This window comes from Desmodus rotundus, chromosome 6 (genome assembly GCF_022682495.2).
Source record: "Desmodus rotundus isolate HL8 chromosome 6, HLdesRot8A.1, whole genome shotgun sequence".
NCBI lineage: Eukaryota > Metazoa > Chordata > Mammalia > Chiroptera > Phyllostomidae > Desmodus > Desmodus rotundus.
In genome coordinates, this window is record NC_071392.1 from 64,597,590 (window position 1) to 64,619,594 (window position 22,005).

The 22,005-nt window shown below is 40.8% G+C and overlaps 1 protein-coding gene across 1 annotated transcript in view; it reads right to left on the reverse strand.

The window, feature by feature from the left end:
* Nucleotides 1-21,585, reverse strand: part of WNT2 (Wnt family member 2) — a 53,822-nt gene extending 32,237 nt beyond the window's left edge. The window contains exons 1-3 of the mRNA XM_024555429.3: nt 20,777-21,585; nt 18,466-18,692; nt 13,418-13,695 (exon numbers count right to left, since the gene is read on the reverse strand). Of these exons, the coding sequence (XP_024411197.1) occupies nt 13,418-13,695; nt 18,466-18,692; nt 20,777-20,859 (588 nt within the window). The 5' untranslated portion in view covers nt 20,860-21,585. The remainder of the gene's footprint in view (nt 1-13,417; nt 13,696-18,465; nt 18,693-20,776) is intronic.
* Between the last annotated feature and the right edge of the window lie 420 nt (nt 21,586-22,005).

Genomic DNA, 22,005 nt, shown 5'->3' on the forward strand with positions numbered 1-22,005 from the left:
CTCAGGTTGCAAGCTTCAAAGTTGAGATTTTTATATGATTAATTGGAGGATTTGCGTATTAATTTAAGATTGGATCTTAAAGATACACCTTATGAATCCCTGAAAATACATGTGCCAGTGATACACACTGTTGATCATCACACTATTGAGTGGAAATGGCCATTTCCCTCTTTCTTTCTCAGTTTTGTTCAGGTGTTGGACAGCCACATGCTTCAGAGCAGACCAAATCAATAATATTAATCTCATTGTTCTGCCCCTGACTCTTTTGTGGCAGAGAGCATGTGATAATTCAATTTGGGCCAATATCATATCAGGAGTAATCTGTCAGACGACTTGTGACAAAGGCTTCTTCACTTTAAAAAACATATTTGAAATACTAAAATAAATTGCATTGGGCTTTTCTCGAGTTTTGAATTATGCATACTCTGCTCTCCTCCATTCTTTTGAATAAATCAATAATTAACTGGATAATATTTCAAACCTATTATAATAGGGAAAAGTACAGAGAGAAATATGGGGGATTACATTGCATCTTCCAAACTCATAGTCATCAAAAATCTATTAAACAGGCCATTCACAGAAGAAATACAAAGTACTAACAAAAAGATATTAAATTTCACTAGTAATGAGTGAAACACCATTTTTTAAAAGATGGAGGCGTAGGTAGATAACACTTTGCCTCCTTGTAAAACCAAAACAAAGACAACAACAAATTTAAAAACAAAAAACAATCAGAATTGTCAGAACATCGAATTGTACGGAAGTCTGACAACCAAGGAGTTAAAGAAGAAACATTCATCCAGACTGGTAGGAGGAGCAGAGACAGGCAGCCAGGGGGTAGGGAGAGGACTCTTGGCAAGGCAGTGGTTGGAAGACCTGGGTGGGTGAGGTGGCAGCTGGTGGACCTGGCGAGGTGGTGGCTGGCAGACCAGGCAATGCCACATTTGCATGCAGATAAACCAGGAGGAACAACTGGGGAGTGACACAGACCATGCAAACCATGGTTCCAGTGTGGGGAAATAAAGCCTCAAAACCTCTGGCTGAAAAAATCTGTGGGGGTTGAAGCAGTGAGAGAAAATCCCAGTCTGGCAGGAGAGTTCATTGGAGAGACCCACAGGGTCCTAGAACGTATACAAACTCACCCACCTGGGAATCAGCACCAGAAGGGCCCAATTTGCTTGTGGGTAGTGGAGGAAGTGACTGAAAGCCAGCCATGAATGCAGCAAGCAGCATTGCTCCCTTTAGGACCCCTTCCCCACATACAGTACCATACCACAGCCACATGGGTTGCCCTGCCCTGGCGAATACCTAAGACTCTGCCCCTTACTACTAACAAGTGCACCAAGACAAAAAGAAATGGCCTAAATGAAAGAACAGATTGAAGCTCCAGAAAAAATAGAACTAAGTGATGAAAAAATAGTCAACCTCTCAGATGCACAGTTCAAAACACTGTTAATCAGGATACTCACAGAAATGGTTGAGTATGGTCACAAAATAGAGGAAAGAGTGAAGGCTCTGAAAAGTGAAATAAAGGAAAATGTACAGGGAACCAACAGTGATGGGAAGGAAACCGGGACTCAAATCAGTGAGTCCCGGTTTTCTTCCTTTTGGACCAAAAGGAAAAAATAGCAGTCAAACAGAACAGAATGAAGAAACAAGAATTCAAAAAACTGAGGAGAGGCTTAGGAACTTTTGGAACAACTTTAAACATGCCAACATCCAAATAATAAGGGTGCCTTAAGGAGAAGAGGAAGAGAAAGAAATTGAAAACTTATTTGCAAAAATAAAGGAGGAGAACTTTCCTAATATGGCAAAGGAAATAGACTTCCAGGAAGTCTGGGAAGCTCAGAGAGTCCCAAAGAAGTCGGATCCAAGGAAGAACACACCAAGGGACATCATAATTACATTACCCAAGGTTAAAGATAAGGAATCTTAAAAGCAGCAAGAGAAAAGGAGACAGTTACCTACAAAGGTGTTCCCCTAAGACTATCAGTAGATTTCTGAAAGAAACCTTACAGGCAATAAGGGGCTGGAAAGAAGTCTTCAAAGTCATGAAAGGGAGGGACCTACATCCAAGATTACTGTATCCAGCAAAGCTATGATTTAGAAAGGAAGGACAGATAGAGTGCTTCCCAGATAAGGTCAACTTGAAGGAGTTCATCATCACTAATTCCTTATTATACAAAGTGTTAAAGGGACTTATCTAAGAAAAGAAGACCAAATACTATAAACAATAAAATGACAACAAACTCACAAATACCAACAACTGAACCCAAAAACCAAAAACAGAAACACCATTCTCTTTGGCCTAGCAGATTAGCATATAGTATAAAGATTAATAATAGGAGTGTTGGTAAGTGTATGGGGAAGGAGATGCTTTTACAAACTTTCGATGGGAGAATAAATTGATGTCCATTTAAGTGGAGAGAATTTTTGGAATACTATATTTTCAATGTATATGTCCTTTCACCTTGGTGATTCCACTTTGGAAACAATTGCAGAAGTTTTGAAGAATTCTCACACATGTAAATGTTCATTGCAGCAGAATTAGCAATAGCAAAATACTAGGAAAAACCCCAAATGGCATCAATAGAAAAATGGTTAAGCACTCTATGGCATATGCTTACTAATGGAATATTATGTGGTATTTGAATAATGAGGTAGATCAGTCTTACAGGCATAAAAGGAAGTCAAGTGATGGAAACAAAAGGCAGAGCAACATATGTGGTAGGATCCACTTTTTCAAGGCCTGCATGTGTGTCTATACACAAAGGAGGAAGGGAAGGAATATGCTTTTACAATCTGGCTGCAGTCTGAGGGGTTGCACGGTCTGGAAAAAGAGGTAAAAACAGAGTCCAACTATCTGCACAGAAAACTACAGGAATTTGGGGACTGTTCCCTGGCACCTGGAAAGAGCAGAACAGTGGTTCTCATTCTGGTTACATATTAAAATCACATGGGGATATTTCCAGCACACAGACACCGCCTCTCCCTGGACTGAACAAATTAGAACCTGGGAGGGGGTGGGCCTGGCCTTGCTCTAAGGTGCTTCTTATAGCTGCCAACGTTGAGAGACTCCCTTCCAAGCCCAGGAGTGCTGTGGAGGAGGAGAGTAGCCGCAGCAGCACCACGGGGGCCAGGTCCATGGAGGGTCAGAACAGGTGAGCTATTCCTGTGAATGGGGTGGCGTTACCATCTTGGGAAAAGGGATACAGGACTATTGAATTAGAAGTTGGGTCCTACTCTAGGCCTCCAGGGAAAAAATGGCCACAAGCAACAATTTACCCGAGTGCTTTTTTGGAGGGAATGAAAGATGGGGCTGGCCAGTGGGGTAAAAGCTCAGCGCTTGTAGAGGAACAATCTGCAGAGAAGGTTCCTGCAAGGAGGTACTCCCACCCCCACTCTGGGGGTCATGGGAGGTGCTGGGTGAGGGGCAGGTGGGTTTCCACTCTATCCCCCTGATAGAGTGGCTGCAGACATTTTATTTGCTCTGTAAAGGAAATAGTGAGCAAATAAGAACCTGGGGATGTCCCAGGAGCTGCTAGACAGTCTGGGGCTTCTTGTGTTTGTGTGTGTATGTATGTATCATTTGTTTTATCCTCACCTGAGGACATCATTTTTTTCATTGCTTTTAGAGAGAGAGGAGGGGGAGAGAAAAGGATTGCACAGGGTGCTGTGGGTCAACTGCAGCTTAGGTATGTGCCCTGACGGTGAATCCAATCTGCAACTTTTCAGCTACAGGATGATGCTCCAACCAACTGAACCACAATGGCTAGGGCATGTTTCTTTTTAATTATTACTTTCAAATTTTTAATTAAGGAAATATGTGCACATGATTTTAAAATTTAAGTAGTCCAGAGAGAATCAGGGTGAAAAGCAATAGCCCTTTGTTGTACCCTTCTCCTCATCTCTCCTCACTCCCCTCTTTGTCTGCACAGCGCAGCCCAGAGGGGGTCATTTTTAATGAATTCTGCTTTTAGTCTTTTGGTGGTTACCGAAATGCTTCTGCAGCCAGTTCTGGCTAGCCGCCGACAACAACTTTATGAGAAATAGATAAAGGCATCCCATCCTCCAGATACTCGATGGACATCTGATAGAAAATCGCCATCATAACTAAACAAATATACAATAACAAGAGGTGAATGGAGCCCTTTGGAGGTGTGTGGAGCAAACATGGCACAACTGAATGTGGTGGCTCTGCATGTCACTGATTGTTTATCTACCAACCAATGTTCCATATTTCCTAATAAACTTCTCATTATGGAGAGAGAACTTCACTCAGCCTCACTTTCCTCACTCCAACTCCCAACATGCTGCATCACAATTCTGGTGATCTCTGCAACTTTAAAGAGCAAACTTACACTTCCTTTCTTGTTCCGGAAGTCACAGGTGCTGTCTCTTATGAGGATATTATAGTCCTTCCTCCCTTTCTACCCATTCTCAGTCAGAAGTGCCTGTCCTTTTGTAGAGACAAAGATGATAGCATTAATGTTCTCTTCTGTAACTATAGTTAAGTCGCCCACAATATATCTAGATTTTGATTCTATAAACTGAAAACAAAAAATATCTATGTAATACTGTTAACTGCACAACTATGGACAATGCCAGGACTGAATTTTACAATGTGTGGTCCAATATCATAATCTCTGTGACAAAGAAGAATGTGTCTGAGTGGAGTTTGGTGTTTTCTCATTTTACTTACAACCAATTACATTTACTATAACAATGTTTTCCACTCTCTCAATTGTTCCACCTACTCCATCACTTCTCCTTGTTTCTTGGGTGCAGGGGAGCAGTCCATGGTCCTCCATCTTCTTATTCCAATGCGGACTGGCTACACAGCTGAGACCTACCATCATGCTGTCCTAAGTTGGACATGCTCTTCCAGGTGCCATGTTTTCTCTTTTTTTCCTCCTTTATTCCTTTGCTGCAGCCCTTTCTTCACTAACTCCCCCAAGGTACATAGGGGATACATTTTCTGAATTCTTGTATATACAAGATGTCTTTATTCAGCCATAACACTTGATTAATAGTTTGGCTGGGTATAGAATTCTGAGTTGAAAATAATTTTCCCTGAAAACTGGAGGTATTGCTTCACAGGCTTTGGCCTGTAGTGTTGGGGATGGGAAGTCTGATGTCTTACTGATTCTTTCAAAACTGATATTTTTCACTTTGTATTTTTTTTCTACATGAAAGGTTCTAGAAACTTTCCATTATCTTTGGTGTTCTGAAATGTCACAATGATGCACTTAGAAATAAAAAAAATTAATACTGCTGAGCTTTCAGTGGGCCTTTTCAATCTGGAAATTCATGTCCTTCAGCACTGAGACATTCTCTTAACATTTTATTTCCTTCCACATTTTAGTCTCTTTATGGCATTCTAGTTACTCAGTTGCTGAACCTTCTGAATCCATCCTCCATGTCTCTTACATTTTTCTCTTTAATATTTTTAATAGTTTCTTCCTGGCTTCTTGAGGAAGAAATTCCATTAGAGTAACACTCCTGGCTCTCTCCACCCCCTTATTCATTTCTCTCCCAGGGGTGAGGAAGTGCCTTGTCCAACTGGTGAATTTAGAGGAAGGGGCAGGACTTAAGTGCTTGGGTTCCTTCTCTTTGGGCATCTGCCAAAGTGAGATGAGTTATAATCAGTTCCTACCCTCCCTGCAGAAGCCCCAGTGCTCAGGCAGTGAGAGGGTGAGTAAGTCTGCACAGTTCATGAGATAAAGAACACGAGAAAAAATCCATTCCAATGACTTGTTGCCTCTCTCCATTGAGTGATGCTGAGAGCATTTTCCAGAAACTTAGGCCACAGCTCATGGCACAGTTGGGTCCTGTTTTCTATTTTGACTCGAATCTTTGCTAAAGGGTCTTTTGTTCTACTTCCTTTTTCTCTGATTCTTAAAGCAAACTGCTGTCAAGATTCCATGTTTGGCCTTCTCTTTTGCTCCTTTCTTCACATTCTCACAGCCCTCATGGCTTTTTATACCACCCTCTTGGCCGGCACAATTCTTCATCAACCCCTCTCCCCTCACCATTTGCTTCATCCCATCTAATGTTTACTCTGTGGCATCCTGTCAGTAAATACTTGCTCATTTGACATGACTACTTTTAAAAAGACCCTTGGTGTTTAGCCTCATGGAAACCATTGTAGCTTAACATAATTTTCTCATATAAAAAACTTTCAATAAGCTCATAATTGCTTCAGCGCTAACATCTCAGCAAATTTTTTATGATCCTTAAACTTTTGATTTTGAGCATTTTAAGCCTTTGGGCCTGCAGAGGCTATTCTCTACTCTTAGAATTTAAGAAACTTATAAATATTAGCATTCTATACCACAGAGAAGTCTGAATGTAAAAACCGAAGCTATGGAAGAAGTACATACATGCATTGTTGTTCAGGCTAGAACAACCCTATTTTATATTTATCTGCCTCAGCTTACTGTCAGAGCATAATAAGGCATAATATCATTAGGCTCTTACCAATATCAAACATACTAAGTACTTTATTTTCACTATTTTCATCCCATTGTACAGATGAGGTTATTCACACAAATGGAAGCTGAGGACCCATGATGTAACCCATGCCATCTGACACCAAGTCAACACCTTAAATCACTCTACCAGCATTTCTAATACTGGGGTTTGCCAACCCCGGGGGGTTCATGTTCTCTGGGTTCAGTGGATTCTACAAAAACTTTTACACTTAGTGTTTGGATATCTAATTAGTCTACAAAGAATTGTTTTGCCATTTATAAAGACAAATTTCTCCCAAGGAGAATTAAATTTTGGTTCCTTAAGTAAACTTTTCTGAAGACTGAGCCCAAGCAATGCCAGTGTGTCTTTGTAAGACTTCTTACTTGAGATATTTTTTCTTCTAAGTTCCTGCATTTTGCTAAGTTTACAACCCCTGCATTGTGCCACAGGGATTCACTTCCTGTCAGAAAAAGGGCAGTCCACCTGTTTGAAAAGTATGCCAACTTAACCACTGACCTTGCCTTAGAAATCCTGCTGAGAATTTATTTTAGGTCCTTAGATGCCATGTTTTAACTAACTTATTTAGTTAACTTGAACATTCAAAGGAGTGTTAGTACTTCACTTTTAGTTGGGTGCATGCCATAAAGCAGCTAACATATTTCTGGACCTATATCAGGACCTATTCCTGAGGGAAACACACATTAACAACATTATTTAATTTTCAGATGCTGGCTTAAGGCCAAGGACATTTATTAACAGTTAAATTCTTTTGACAGGTCCATGTCTCTATGAGTAACTGAAAATAATACTAACATATCTTTCAAACATATATGCTCTGAAATTAGGAAAACAAGGAATATTTATTACTGTACTGTGCAGTTGATTTGCTTATATAATCATTTGTTAACTTAAATAAGACACTGTGATTTCTTGAGCACTGTCATTCTTTAAAAACAGTGAGTGTAGGTGGGCTTAGCTAGGAAATATAGGGTGTGGAATTTATATTTGTGGAATTCAAGAGCATTGCTATTGACTAACCATATATATATAATAACTTATTGACTAACGAGGCAATCTACAAAACATTTTTCTGTAAGTGATAGGACTTTACATGGAACTGTAACAATTTTGCTAAGTTATTCTCTCTGCCTTGGGACTATAATTCTGGTTAGTTTTTAATTCATATGTTAAATAAAGATCTATAATATCAAGAACATTCTACTTTTGGGTCCAACAAGACAGAGGTGAGGCAGGTAGAGGTGATCTCATTTTTTAAAATGCATTTAATTTTATGAACTAAGGAGGCCAATCAGAAAACACACATCTACTAAGTGAAGGTTGTGCCTCATAAAGATGCCGAACACTATTTAAGGGAGGGTTAGGATGAATAGGAGGTTAAAGCTATCCTGCTCTGTAGTTTAGTGCAGTATTATCATTTTCTTCTCTACTGATAATTCCCCTTTGAGAGTGATTGCTTTTGAATCCTGCCCAGTTCTCTTGGTTCAGACCCATTATTTATTATGTATCTTAAACAGGATCTATTCTTGGAAGTCTTAATTAGGCCCTGGGTTTACTTGCCTACAAGGCTGTGTTTACATCTTGCACAATATCAATTCCTATTGATTTTGGAGGCATTTTCTGTAGACAGAACTTAGAAGTTTCTGCTTAGTCTGGGTGCCCCAATGTTCCACAGAACTGATCTTAAGTGTTGCTGGCTTGGGTGGGACATGAAACTAGAAACTCTGGATCCCTTCACCTTCTGAATTTCTTCCATATAAAACACAGGATGTCAAGTAAAGCTTGAATTTCAGCTCACAAATAAATTTAATTTGGTTGCTACTTCTGTCCACCCTAAATACCTTCATCTCTTCATATGCAAAATGTGGATAATAATGCTACCTACCTATTAGGTTTGCTTAAAACCTGGTGCATATGTGTGTATATTTTAAATAGCAATTCTTGTTAGGTAACTTGTCCAAGATCATGTTAAAGTATTAGAATCAGTGTTCTGATTCCAGAACCTTCCAACCTTCATATTGCCTCAATCAAGATGACGTCAATAGCTAAGAACCCCTAATGAGCAAAGTAGCCAAAAATAATGTAAACATTGTATTAAAAATATAAATATCAACACAGTTGCCATATGCCAATTTTTAATTAACATTGGGAAGCTTACTATCTCTATCGGTCTTTCTATGTTTATTTAATGCTGAAAATAAAATACAGGAAGGTAGAAATTTCTCATAATTTTTCTAGTAAGTCTATTTTCTAAGTCATTAATTCAAACATATCACAGGAATTTGAACACTGAAATCTATCACTTAAGGTGGACTCTAGAGAAATTAGCAATGCATAAGAATGGTATTCAATTCCCTTCCTCCCACCATTGTTCAATACCTGCCTATTGCTTCACAGTGACATCCAAGTATCTTTAGCACGGCATTCAAGGCTCTCCAGATCTGTCTGAGACTTGAATTTGCAGCCTCAGTTTCTATTAATTCTCAGTTATGAGCTCCACCCTAGAACTCTTCTCATTCCTCAGCTCTGACGTTCTTTCCACCCCAGTATGTTTTTTGCTCCTGTAGTCCCTCCATCCTGAAAAGCAGTTTCTCTGTTTCAACCAAGGAAAATCTTTATTTCTAGCTCAAACACCCAGTTCTTTCAGATAAAACCTTTCTCTCCTCAACTAACTGGCCCTTTGGCCAATTTTCCTGTTCCACCACCTAGCTTAGAGCTTGCCTCGCAGTTGTATTTCGCTTGTCTCCCTGACTAAAATTTAATTTCTGGTAGTCAGCAGATTCTTTGTCTTAGTCTTACTCTTTTCCACATATAACTTAGTACTACAAATAGTGCTTTTCCCAGAGTTAATTCCCTAATAAATTAACCATTGAGACAAATTTGGTCCAATAACATATAGGAATAGAGTTCTCAAACTTGTAGGGTCATTAGTTGAAATTTTGCGAATCCACTGAAAAAGGCTAAATTGAGTTGAGCTGTTCACAATCATTAGCAGTTATGCATCTGACATTTAAAATGTTTTCCCTGTAGCTTAAAAAAAATAACCCATCCCTGACCAGCTGGCTCAGTTGGTTTGAACATCGTTTCAAACACCAAAAGGTTGCAGGTTTGATTCCTGGTCAGGGCACACACCTAGGTTGCAGGTTCATTCCCTGGTTGGGGAGCATATAGAAGACAACTGATTGACCTCCCTCTCTCTTTCTTTCCCTCCCTCTCTCTCCCTCTCCCCCTGTCTCTTCTTCCTCCCTCCCTTCCTTCTTTCCTCTCTTTCTAAAATCAATAAACATTTAAAATAAAATATAACTTTAAAATACATATTTATTATAGAAAAATTGTAAAGACATACATAAAGGGAAAAGACAATTGGTAAACTACTTTCCGAGGGTGGTGGCTGCTGCTGCTTCTTTTTTAAAATCAAGAAATATCTGTGCATGTGTGTTTCTCAGAAATTCTCAACAGAGACAACATGGAAAGGTAGGTAAGGACATATGGGTGAACACAACTGGGTTTGAGCCTCCAAGCCCAGTACTTCATAATTGTGTGACCCTGGATTAGTCACTTCATCCTTCTGAGGCCCAGTTTTTCATTTAAAAAATAGGACTACTGATACTGTTTTTTGTTCCTATAAAAGTTTTTGAAAGATCAAATTACAAAACATTTGACAGTATTTTGCACATTAGCAACTATTATATGACTGGTTTTTATTAGCATGTTAAATTGTACCATATATGAATCTATGGACACATGGAGTGATCAGATTGAATTGTTCGACCTGAACTAAATAATAGTAAAATTGAATTTGTGCCTACCTCTATAACCTAAGTTATAGATAGCCTTAACTTCACTAAAGGGAAAGGAACAAACTTTTATTGAACATCCGCCACCTGCCAGGTTCTCTGCTATTTGCTTTACGCTTGTCTTCCCACAGCACCACAAAATACACTTTTATACATGACAGAACCTGAAATTCAGTGAGCAAAGCCACTGGTATTGCACGATTAAGACTAAGGTGGGTCTCATTTCAAATTCCATGTTCTGTTCTTACCATAGTAAGAGATACTTCCAGAGAAAGTATTTTTATGGAATTCCTCTTGTTCTTATTATGAAAATGTCCAGCGATTAAGGGGTAGTGCTTGGTTGGATAAATGGCTTATTTTGATAGAGATTCTCTTAAGAAAGGTAAAAGAAGTTGTGATTATTTCATCTAGAGGAAAGAGTGGCCTAATTTAAAAGCCATTTTCAAATCCTGAAAGGGAACAAATGGTGGCTATCGACCAAGTATCTTTTACTTGTAATTTACCTAAACCTATCCTGAAATATCATTTAGAAGTTTTCATAGCGTGGCTTCTTTAGACCTAAAAAGAACTGCTAAGAGAAGCTGTGGAATGCCTTTCTTGATAGAATGTTTGTGTTGAACAAGGCAAATTGATCTTTTTAGGACTCTTTGGAAGTAGAAAACAAGACCCAGTCAAAGATGAGTTTCAAGTAAACATGAAGGAAAGAAACGTCATTATAAATTCTGCTGAAGCTGTGATTAATATAAAATGATAAAACAGCACCGAAGATCTAAAATGATATTACCACACCAAGACACATGAGGGTGCTCTAACCAGCTGTTATAATAAATGAATCAAAATGCTCGAATATTAGGGAAAAATTAAGGTCTTTTGTGAATGGCAGTGTTGAATTCCAAATTACAGCATTGGTTACAGAGAATAATCTTGGAATAGATGTTTTCTCTTTTAAATGAAATGTATTGGGTCCCTCCCACCACCACTACCATTTTAAAGAACTATAGAAATGATCCCTGAATGTATAGTCTTACAATTTTAGAAAGAAGGTATTCATAATGGACAACTTGGGAAATACTGAAAAGCGCAAAGAAGAAATAAAAATGAACTGATGTTGTGGTCAGCTCTGAGTGGAGGGGGTTTTCTAGAGCCAGGCCAGTTGGAGGCTTAACTCAGGAGGCCTGCCTTCAAACACAAGCCCAGCCTGTTCTCATTTTGATTCCAGAGACTTTCTGCTTGCATGAAGAGGGAGTAGAGACTGAGGGTCTAATGACTGCAGGAAGAGAATTAGAGACGCATGTTTATCTCAATACATTTACTCTCATTAAAGTTCATATTCACTGACATCATGCATCTCCTTGAAAAAGTCTGCCCACCCACCATTAATTAAAGCCACATTTTAAAAAGTCAGTGTGTGCACTTTTATTCCAATCCAAAGTAGCCTCCTCAGTTTTGCAGAGTAGGCAGGAGAGTATCTGAGGCCTGACAGCTGTTCACCTCTACACAGTGAGGAATCACGTGATTTACATTAAAAGTTATGTTTACTCAGAGCCTACAAGATAATAGCTAAGGTCTGTTGTCTTGAAGAGTTGAACCATTCAAAATCTAATGACCTACCTATTAAGCAAAATTAACATTTATTTTGATGAGTCAACGTTCTTTTGGATACAGTGTATAACCATATGCTTTTATCTTCACAAATAATCTGAGAGATCTAATTATATTTCCTGCTTGAGTAATTAAGCAGCATTCTCCTATCAAAGACACCACACTTTATAACTTATACATGCAGTATCAATGTCAAAACAAAGGTCAATGTAAATCTCCTTTATCCAAACTATTGCACAAACAGTAATTACCAATAGTTGTAGGATTGCGCAACCATAGTCTATATTTTTGGCAGTGGTCACTATAAATTCTTAAATTCATGAAAATAAATAATGTTGACTGTTGAAGTTCAAGAAAGCTACTATTTGTAAACAGTTCAGGTCACATGCGTCTCATTCCATGTTCTAAACAAGAGTTCTTTCCTTTTTACTACTGTTAAATGAGATGTGGTATCTCTGTCAGCTTAGTAAAAGAATTTCCATGCAAACAGATCTGTGTTTTTTTCTATTTTTTTCACATTAAAGACCCCCCAGACCTTTCAATTTTGTGCTGATCTTTCTTTATATATTAATATCAAGCACATTTTAATTTTGTGTTGACGAAAGACAAATTATGATTATCTTTTCTCTTTGGCAGTTACATTATTCTAGGATGGTTCTGACTAATATTTGATTAGCCCAGCCAGTTTATGCTTTTTACCAAAGGCAGCAGACTCTCTAGTTATTCTGGTCATGACACCATGCAGAAAGACATGGCTTATCAATGGATCTGAACACTGCCATTTTAATGGTTTCACCCTAGGCCACGCGATCCCCTGGGTTAGGAGTTGAAAGCTGTGATCTAGTCCTGACTTTTTTACTGACCTCCATGTGACCTCAAGCATCTGCAGACCTATTTCCTCATCTATTAAATGGGTGGTAGAGAGTGAACACTGACCAGTGAATCCACAGCCCAGTAGGTTAATAAGGAATAGGGAATAAGGGGCTAAAGTACCACTTTAGGGCCATGTTCTGCCTCGGCCACTTACTTATCCAGTACCAGGGATCCCAACGTAAGTCTGGTTCTAAAAAGATCATCCCGGACTCTAGAAAAGCCAGTAAACCAATGCCTAGAGAGTTGCTTTCATGATATGGTTGAGATAAGATGTTCTGAGTCTTCATACCCTTTAGATACAAGCATTCAATATCCCATTGGTGCATGGATGAAGCACTAGCTAGCCTTACACACAGATTATATCTTCTGTCTAGACGATACAGTATCCAAAGGGATCATAAAACACTTGACTCTACACAATGCCAGAATCAGTGGGTGGACTCCTTCAGCTCAACTGTGGGAAGGAGGATGGAGTATGGGTGGGATATTTCAACCCAGTTGGTGGTATTCTTTAGGACAAGTAGTTTGGGGTTGGGGACAGTGGGAATTTGTGACTATATGGCATTTTTATCAACTCTATGAAAGTTTAAGATAAGCACAGTGTGAGTACAAGGCCGTACAGGCTATAAACTGAGCAGTAGTGCAGTCCATACCTTCCTGCCGGCTCTGTTGTTGTGCAGATTCATCAGGGCTCTGGCGTCCTTGCCTTGCCTTTCCTTGGCATCCACAAATGCTCGGGCAAATTTGATCCCATAGTCAATGTTATCACTACAGCCTCCCCAGTCGAAGGTGCCCTTGTTGTCCCTGGAGCTTCCCTTCTTCTTCGGGTCACAGGAACAGGATTTTAATTCTCCTTGGCTACAGGCCCTGGTGATGGCAAATACAACTCCAGCTGAGGAGATGGCGTAAACAAAGGCAGATTCCCGACTACCTGAAACAAAAATGCTTTTCTTAAAGGTGGTCTGGAGTTACTAGTTCTGGATAACTTTCACAAGATGGTCGTTTAATTCTGGCATACTTCAACACTAGACCAAAAAGTACTGATATTCTTGAAGGATTCTTTTCTAGATCCCAGGCTTGCTCTTTCAGATATAATCATTACCATCTAACATAAGCTGTTGTCAATTAAGATATCTGTATGAGAACTGTCCTTACTTGCAATATAGATTATAAAAGAAGATGCAGCAAAAGCTTGCCTTGCCCAGCTCCTGACTTCACGTTAGTCTCTCATACAACTGCTTGCCTAACCTAGAATCCCACATGCTCTGGAACAGGGGAGCGTAACATCTTTGCTTTTTCATCTGTAACACACAATCTGAATTTTACAATTCTATCACTCCATAATGTATTTTGGTATTCATGCTACTACATGAATAAAATCTCTCAAGCCTCCAGGCATTACTGAGGAGACGTATATGCATTTAAATGATTGAGATTGAAATACTGAATTCAAAAAAAGCTAGGGGCTGAGATGGGAAGAGAATTCAAGGCAGTAACCAGCCCTACCACTGGAGAGCTCTGGCTTGGCATCAACTTTCACAAGTAATTGAGAGATTGTTGCAGGCAATATGCAATATCCTAGAGTTACATGGTATGTCTAACTATTAAGGTGAATTTACTTTCTTCTGGAACACCTGCACTAATCACTGGTATTGGATAAAAGACAGTGAAAAGCTTTTCTTTGGTTTTTCTGGAAGGAAACAAATTTACCGCCTATAATTAGACTTGGGCAAGAACCCTTTGGGGTGCTTTCTTAGAATTGTTCTTTATTAGCATAGGCTACTTTCACTTACAGGCTGAAAGGTACATATTTCAGTGCAATAACTACATTAAATTATTTTAATAATCTGTAGTAACTCATAACACGGTGTTGTGGTATAGTGACAGATATAAGGCTCTTTAGGGTCTGAGTGCACCTCATTTTTCAAGTGGAGCTATATTTCATTGTTATTAGCGTGTCTTTTTATTAATGGTTGCTGCAGTAAATATATTAACAACCAAAATAGAAGCTGAACAACCCCTTGCCAAAGCAAGGCAGAAAACAGAAAGCCATTTGGTGATTCAATATGTCAAGACGAGTGTGACTTTTTGAACCACACAGCTGGGAGAACAAACCACCTTTTCGTGTCGAAGCCCTGCTTGGTTCCGTTTGTCATTCAGTGCTAAAATTTATTACATGCCCCTTGCAATATTTGCTCTGCTAGTCTCATTATTAAAAATCAGGGAAACATATCTACACCATATTAAATGGCACTTACCTCAGCCTTCCAAAAATATCTTCCCCCAAACCTTTAACCATCATAAAAAGAAATCAGTCACACTCTGTAGTTAGATAAAATCAATGACACGAATATTTGCCATAGGTAGCAGGTATGCTCTCCAGAGAGAAATGCGATGGTCGTGAGAGCTGTTTTAGACTCCCAGGTTATATTATAAGGGTCACAGATTTTCTAAGTGGAATTGAGGCGTTTGTAAAATATGGTGACTAACAGATGCTAATGTGGCTTAATCTCAGGTAGTGGCTCTCAGATAGATGAGATTTTTATTATACGTATTTTACAGTTTAGGAAAGTATCTTGTCAGCAGTCACCCCACTGAGTTGCTAAAGCCTGGTTTTGGATTGGAGTTCGGTATCCACATTTAGAGATGTCACTTAGAGGGAAAATTCTCAAATGCTTAATGTACTTAGCACTAGGCTGAAATAAAAAAAATCACTTAAAATCTGCTACAATTCAGAAATAATTTCCAAAGTACAAGTATCACCTTTCAAAATATTTGTCACTTATTATTCAAATACATTACTAAATAGCTAGATGTTTATTTATTTATTTAAAAAATTTAGCACGTGGACTGACTTTTCTTTGTAGCTCTAGATGTTTTGGTACCATGTTAGACGTGGCCTGAAGATGTTTTCAGTTAAGTGTCTTAGATGAATCACTAAAATGCTATGTGTGAAATAGTAGCACATTTCAAGAGTTGGCTTTCTAACAAAACAAATTTTGATTTTTAGACTTTTCTTAGAAAAATGGATTCTTTTTAGAGCCCTCATAATATGAAACAAAATCCAAATCTAAATAGTGATATTTAGACTTCCTGATGTGTTACTATTGACGTTTCTCTAATTTTTGGATTGAGATAAGTCAAACAATGTCTACTAAGTACATAGGCATAGTTTTGGTTTGGGGTTGGGCATTGTTATGTGGAAGGGCAAAACATTAGAAGCTAAGCTTTCTGGAAGGTTATGGGTTCAACTCTCTTTTAAAATACTTGCTTTTTAATTTTAATTTTATTTTTTACATTTGTAGGAATGAGACCTAATCACCTTTTTAAAAGGCTTATTCTAGAATTCTAAAGGTATATTCTTGCAGAAATATTTATGGGTTTAAGGTTCTCTGCCTGTTATTGGTGACAGTCTGTTGAATGACTAAAATGCAAATGTTCCTAAAAATCGTTGTCTTACTCTAAGCTGTCTGAAGTAAGAGAGGCAAATGTTCTCCATTTCTCTGGGACCCTGGGATATGTTAGTAACGTTTATGTTCTCCCTGTAAACAGCATTGCCCGTTGCCTTCCTAGTCATTTACAAGGACATTTAGGTTTCTATAGGCGAGTTCTTCACAGTTATAAGATGTGAATTTCCTGCCAGGCAATTAATTATAAAAATCTTTGGATAGCTTCACTGGAATTTCATGATTATTTCCAGGATAAGCTACCTTAGGCCAAATTCAGCCCTCCCAGAACCAATGCAAAATCATCACTGACAGTCACACGAGTTTACATAAACGTCCAGAAGAATCTGGCCTTCTGTGAAGAATGGAAAGAAATTGTGTAGCATGAGTGTTTTAAGTTTTGAGTACTTTGGCAACGCATTCAAGCTTCCTCTGAAAGAACTCTGAAGTACAAGTTAGAATCTCTTATTTACTTGAGGCCTTAGACCAGGTCAAACTAGTTCTAGCCTCTTCATTCTCAGCACTACACGGCTCTGAAGAAACAAACATTGTCAAGATTAAGTTAAAGTATTTTATGAATGAATCCCGAGATTTGGCAGACCTTTAGGATCAGTGATCAAAATTACATCCTTTGATTTGTGATCTAAAAGGTTTTTTTCCCCCATGTGGAGACATCTTAATATATTTTCATAGACAGAATTTAGAGGTGATCATTTTATAAATGAGAAAGACCTTTAATTTGTACACATTGGGAAATTGTTGTGAGGACTTTGAAAAGAAAAAATCATGATACATCTTAAACATCAAGAGCCTGTACATAATACATCCGAAGATGTCTTGTGCTAAATATTTGCAGATTCTCTTTGTCAAGTTCTGGAGCTTTAATTGATTCACTGGTGAGCTAATCTAGGTGAAGTCTGAAAATTCCATGTTGTTGAAATTTACTATTAACCTTTCAAAAATTTGCAATGTCATATCAAAACTCCAAATGGAATGCAGAAGAATATAGTTCTTAAACTAGAGAATAAAATTGCAGAATATGGCAGTAAATTTACTTCAGGGATACACTGAGGGTGAGTGCACTACGCCCTTGGGGGATTTCAGAGACATTCAGTTATGCATTTGGCCTCATAAAACCCTAGGGCTGTGATGATTACATGATAGAAACACCCTCTGTTAAGCATTACCAAGTGCACAGCCTGGATGATTTTCTTAGGAATGGGGGAGTGGGGTGGGCAAACACAAGTGTAAAGTTTCCTGTTTCTGGGGTTCACACAAAACCTTTTGTGTTTTCGATTAGATTTCTCAGTACCAAATGGGCTGTGCTATTTCTTGGAAAATGGTAATAACACTAGACTAAGGAACAAATATTTTTTGAAAATAAAATGTGATTTTCAGTTAATTTTCTCTGACTGCATACCAGCTAGTGGGCTACTTTCCACATTCAGGACTTTTAAGAAGTTTATTATGTAATTAAATAATGCTTAATACTCCTTCTAAGTATTAATAGTTCATACCCCTATCCTCCATAAATACCCTTCTTCCTAAAATGTACCTGGGAAATAATAGGCATTCACTACAAGTTCATCCATTCATTCACGCAATCATTCAATGAATGAGTGGTGACTGCAACACGTAAGGCACTCAGTGAAGTGCAGTGACAGCAGGCTAGTCCTGCCATATAGAATTCATAGTCTACCTTAAGAAAATGTTTAATTCAGACACAGTGGGACCCAAAGCTGAATAGCTGGATGGGAGATCGAAGGTGGTGTGCAGAGATTTGTCTCTGATTCTCAGTGACATGTAAGTGTCATTGAAATGACTATGACCAATAAAAGATTTGTGCATTCCATCCTCATCGTGTGCTCAAATCCTTCTGGAAGATTCAAGTCCCAGAAAGAAGGGTTAACAAGTCAAAAGAGCCCTGTGGGTGCCACCTCCTTTCCCCAAGAGACAAAATCTAAACCTGGAGGGACAAGCAGGGCTGTGACATGACTGGATGGACAGAGCAAAGAGTAAAAAGACACCAGCCTGGAGTCTACATTCCAATCTATGACTAGCCTCCTACAAAAATTTAGAAAAGTTCCTTGATTTCTTAAGTCCTCATCTGTAAAACAGGACAATACTCCCAACAGAACATGCTTCTGATCTTATAAAATGCAAGAAAAACTGAGCAGAGACTTTGAAGAAAAAAATAAAAGGGAGGAGTGTGTGAGGGGAGAGCCCGAAGAGCTGCCCAAAGGCAGGAGACTTACTTCGGAGCAGGACCCTGCCAAAGAGGCTGTGGTCCCTGTCTAGGGTGTTGCAGTTCCAGCGGTGCTGGCGGAACTGGTGCTGGCACTCGGCCGTCCACTCTGCCACGCCCAAGCCAATAGCACGCATCACGTCCGGGTTTCGGTGGCACAGCTGCCGCTGGCGGCTCACCAGGCCTGGCACATTGTCACACATCACCCTGGAGGAGCCGCCTGTAGCTCTCATGTACCTGGGAAGGACCAACACAGGGGTGAGAACACTGAACTTGAGGTTTACTCCCCAGCCATGTTTCCTGGGAGACTGAGGAGTTCAAACATGTTTCAAATATGAATTCCTTATCCTTTTGGGGATATTAGAAAGCAAGGGTTACTTAATTTTAGTTCTGTGGAGAAGCGACACTGCAGGCATGTGGAGTAATGTGGTACAAGCCACCTCGAAATGGAGTGATGACTGTCTTGGACATGAATTGAGAGTCAGCAATTGACGCTCTGGGCAGTCAGGGAATGGAACGAGTGGGGAGGGGCAACAACTTTTGGGAAGAACCTTCAAAGGCTGTTCCCAAGAAGGCTCTGATCTCAATGATGAAATGTGTCTGGACATGGCTTTGGGGAAAGCTGACCTTTAAAGCTCCTCACTCCCATTTATTTGACCCTAATGTTTAAATGTGTTAAGAAACTGTATCTGTCTATTTGACACCTGCTGGTATCTGATGTTACACTCTCCTCATAGACATGCCATTCTTCCCTCACTAAAGAATCCTTTAAATATTTCCATTTTCCAGCTCTTCTTGGCTTTTATAGAGGACCTTTGGAAAAAATTATTTCTATTGTTATTAAGGACACTAAATGTTTGGAAGAATCAAACAGTGTTATAGCTCCATAAAGTACTTTTGAAAAGAAACTTTAACAAAAAAATTACATCATCATCTCTGCCCAGATGTTCTCTATTAGTTGTGAAATGTTTAGAAAGGTACCTTTTATATAACCCAAGCTGCCATAGGTGTCTTTTGAAGCGATCAAACAAGGAGAATGTCTTTTCTTGTATTTTCATTATTTTATATGATCATAAAATTGTTACAGCTGTGATTTCCAAAAAATATATTTAAGTGACAGCTGAGAGACAATGTGACAAAAAGCCTGGGCAATAAATAATGTTTATCATGGAAACAGAAATAGTCATTTTATTGAAAAATGGTCATTCTGATAAATCAATCTTTGATCCTATGTCAGCGATGTCAAGGCTAAACGCCTTCCTGTTTGAAGCGGCTTAAGAAGGAGTTGAATCCCTCTTCCCATCAATGCTCCGCTGCGCTCCTTTGACGAGTTCCACTGTCCTCCTGAAGTCCCTGCTCTAGCCTTTCATTTGGCTGAGACTCCTTACTTTTGCCAGATTTTTGAAAAACACCCCAGGGTAACAGGTCTTTCTGAATCAGTATTAATATCTTTGGGGGCAGTTTTCGGTGCAAGGCCGTTAAAGGGCTCTTACTTCCCTCTCTCTTCAAGATCTTTAAGTCGGGAGAGAGGCAAGAGTTTCTGGGTAGGTACAGAATCTCCTTTTTGTAATGATGCAAAGACCTGTTATGTCCACTGTGCAAAATTAATAAATAAATCGCTGATTGATGTTCCCAGGACAGCAGCAAAGTTACTCTTTGAGGGGCCTGTGGTCTTTAACGCCCCCCCCGCCCCGCCCCACGCCAAGCTTCTTACTGAGGCTGTAGGTCTACCTGGAGGCAGGCAGCACAACGTTCTTTCGCCTCACTGGGGCCAAGCATTAGGAATGTGGAAGGACGGGAAATAATAAAAAATCATACGCTTTGGGTTCTACAGCTCCTGCCTGCCTGCCTGAATAGGCCCCTAGGTTTATCTTGAAGGATTTTTTTTGGGGGGGGGGGTGGAGGAGGAGCGGGGGGGAACTATTGTGAACACACACACACACACACACACACACACACACACACACACACACACACACGTCTGAGCTAGAGACCCGGCTAGCGCGTCTCTCAACGGGATAAGAAATTGGCTGATTTTGCTGCCGCTCAGCTGGATCCAAATAAACCAAACATTAGAGCTCTCATTTGAGGGGAAGTGTGGGTTTTTTGGAGTTGTCAAAGTTGGAATGGTCTTCAGAGGAAAAGAGAAGGCGCTCAGGATGAGGCGATAGGACAGGGCAGCAGCCAGGATTTGGGCAGGAATTCATGACTGCCCGGGCCACGGGGGAGCGCCGCGGTAAATGGGGCCAGTGCGGTCTCCATTCCCAAATCGAAAACCACCCCCACCCCCACCCCCGCCGTGCCCTCACGCGCAGACTTACCACCATGAAGAGCTGACCTCAGGGCTGAGCCAGGTCAAGAGCAGAGGGAGCCAGAGCCAGATTCCACCAAGAGGGGCGTTCATATTAACCCCCTTGCGTCTGCATCAGGTCAGACTCCGTGTGCGGGCGCCATACGTGCCCAGAGCAGAAGCGCTCAGCACCGGGAGCTCCTCGTCACCGACGCCGGCGCCTCGCTGCGCCCCCGCCCCCCCGCTCGGTCTGCTGAGAGTGGTGAGACTCGCTGATAAAGTTTCAAACGACCAGCGGGGCGAGCGATAAAGGCCAGCGCTGGCCGCCTCGCCCACAGCCCAATTCCCCAGGCGCGCGAGGGCAGGCAGCCGGAGAGCTCTGCGCACCTCCCGCGCGCCCCAGTCCGCTCAGCTTCCCACCCGCCGGGGCTCAGTCGAGGGAGGGGGCGCTCTGCCGGGCGCCCGTGGGGAGGGGCGCGGGGTTTATCCAAGGGTGAATGAAAGGATGGCAAGAGATGTCTGCAGGCGAGGCGAGGTGGGGAAGAAGGAACACGTCTGCATGGCCTGGGGCTCCCGCGGACGCAAGCACCTTTCGGGAAGCTTCCAAGCAAAGAGCATCAGTGGGCTCCGGCCACAGGGACGAACGTTCCAGATAGGCTAGGCTACCCTCCGGCAAACAGAAGTCCCGGAGTGTGCGACACAGGGAGTCGAGGGAAGGGATAAGGAGATAGCTGCACAGAATGCAGGAACCCGGAGACGATTTTCAAGACATTGCTCTCCCTAACGCTAAGAAGAAGAGTGAGGAGATGTACATTTGGAGCTGCTGAGTTTTTATGCAGAGCAAGGATGGGAAGGGAGGGGCCGGGCCTCAGGAAAATGAAGACTTGGTGGCCTTGATTCCTGGTGCTGGGCTTATATACAGAGCTCGCAGGGAGGGGAGCCGGGAAGGTCCATGACCCTTCGGACCTCACCCAGGCGTCCACGGCCAAAGCGTCCTGGGAAGATGCGGTTTTGACGCACACCCAGCTCCTCCCCCAGCGTTGTGGAGCGCAAAAGATCACGGAGGGAGGAACCCAGGCAGCGAGGGGCCAGCCGGGGGTCGCGCCTCCCGCAGTCCTGGTGCTCAGGCTTTGAGATTTGCAGAGGTAAAGGGACCCTCTCTGTCCTGGATCTGGGCCCCTTCGGAGACGAGATAGAGAGAGAGGCTCGGGCTGCGGGTGTAGCATCTTGAGCGGCAATTGGCTCGAAGCCTCGCCGTTT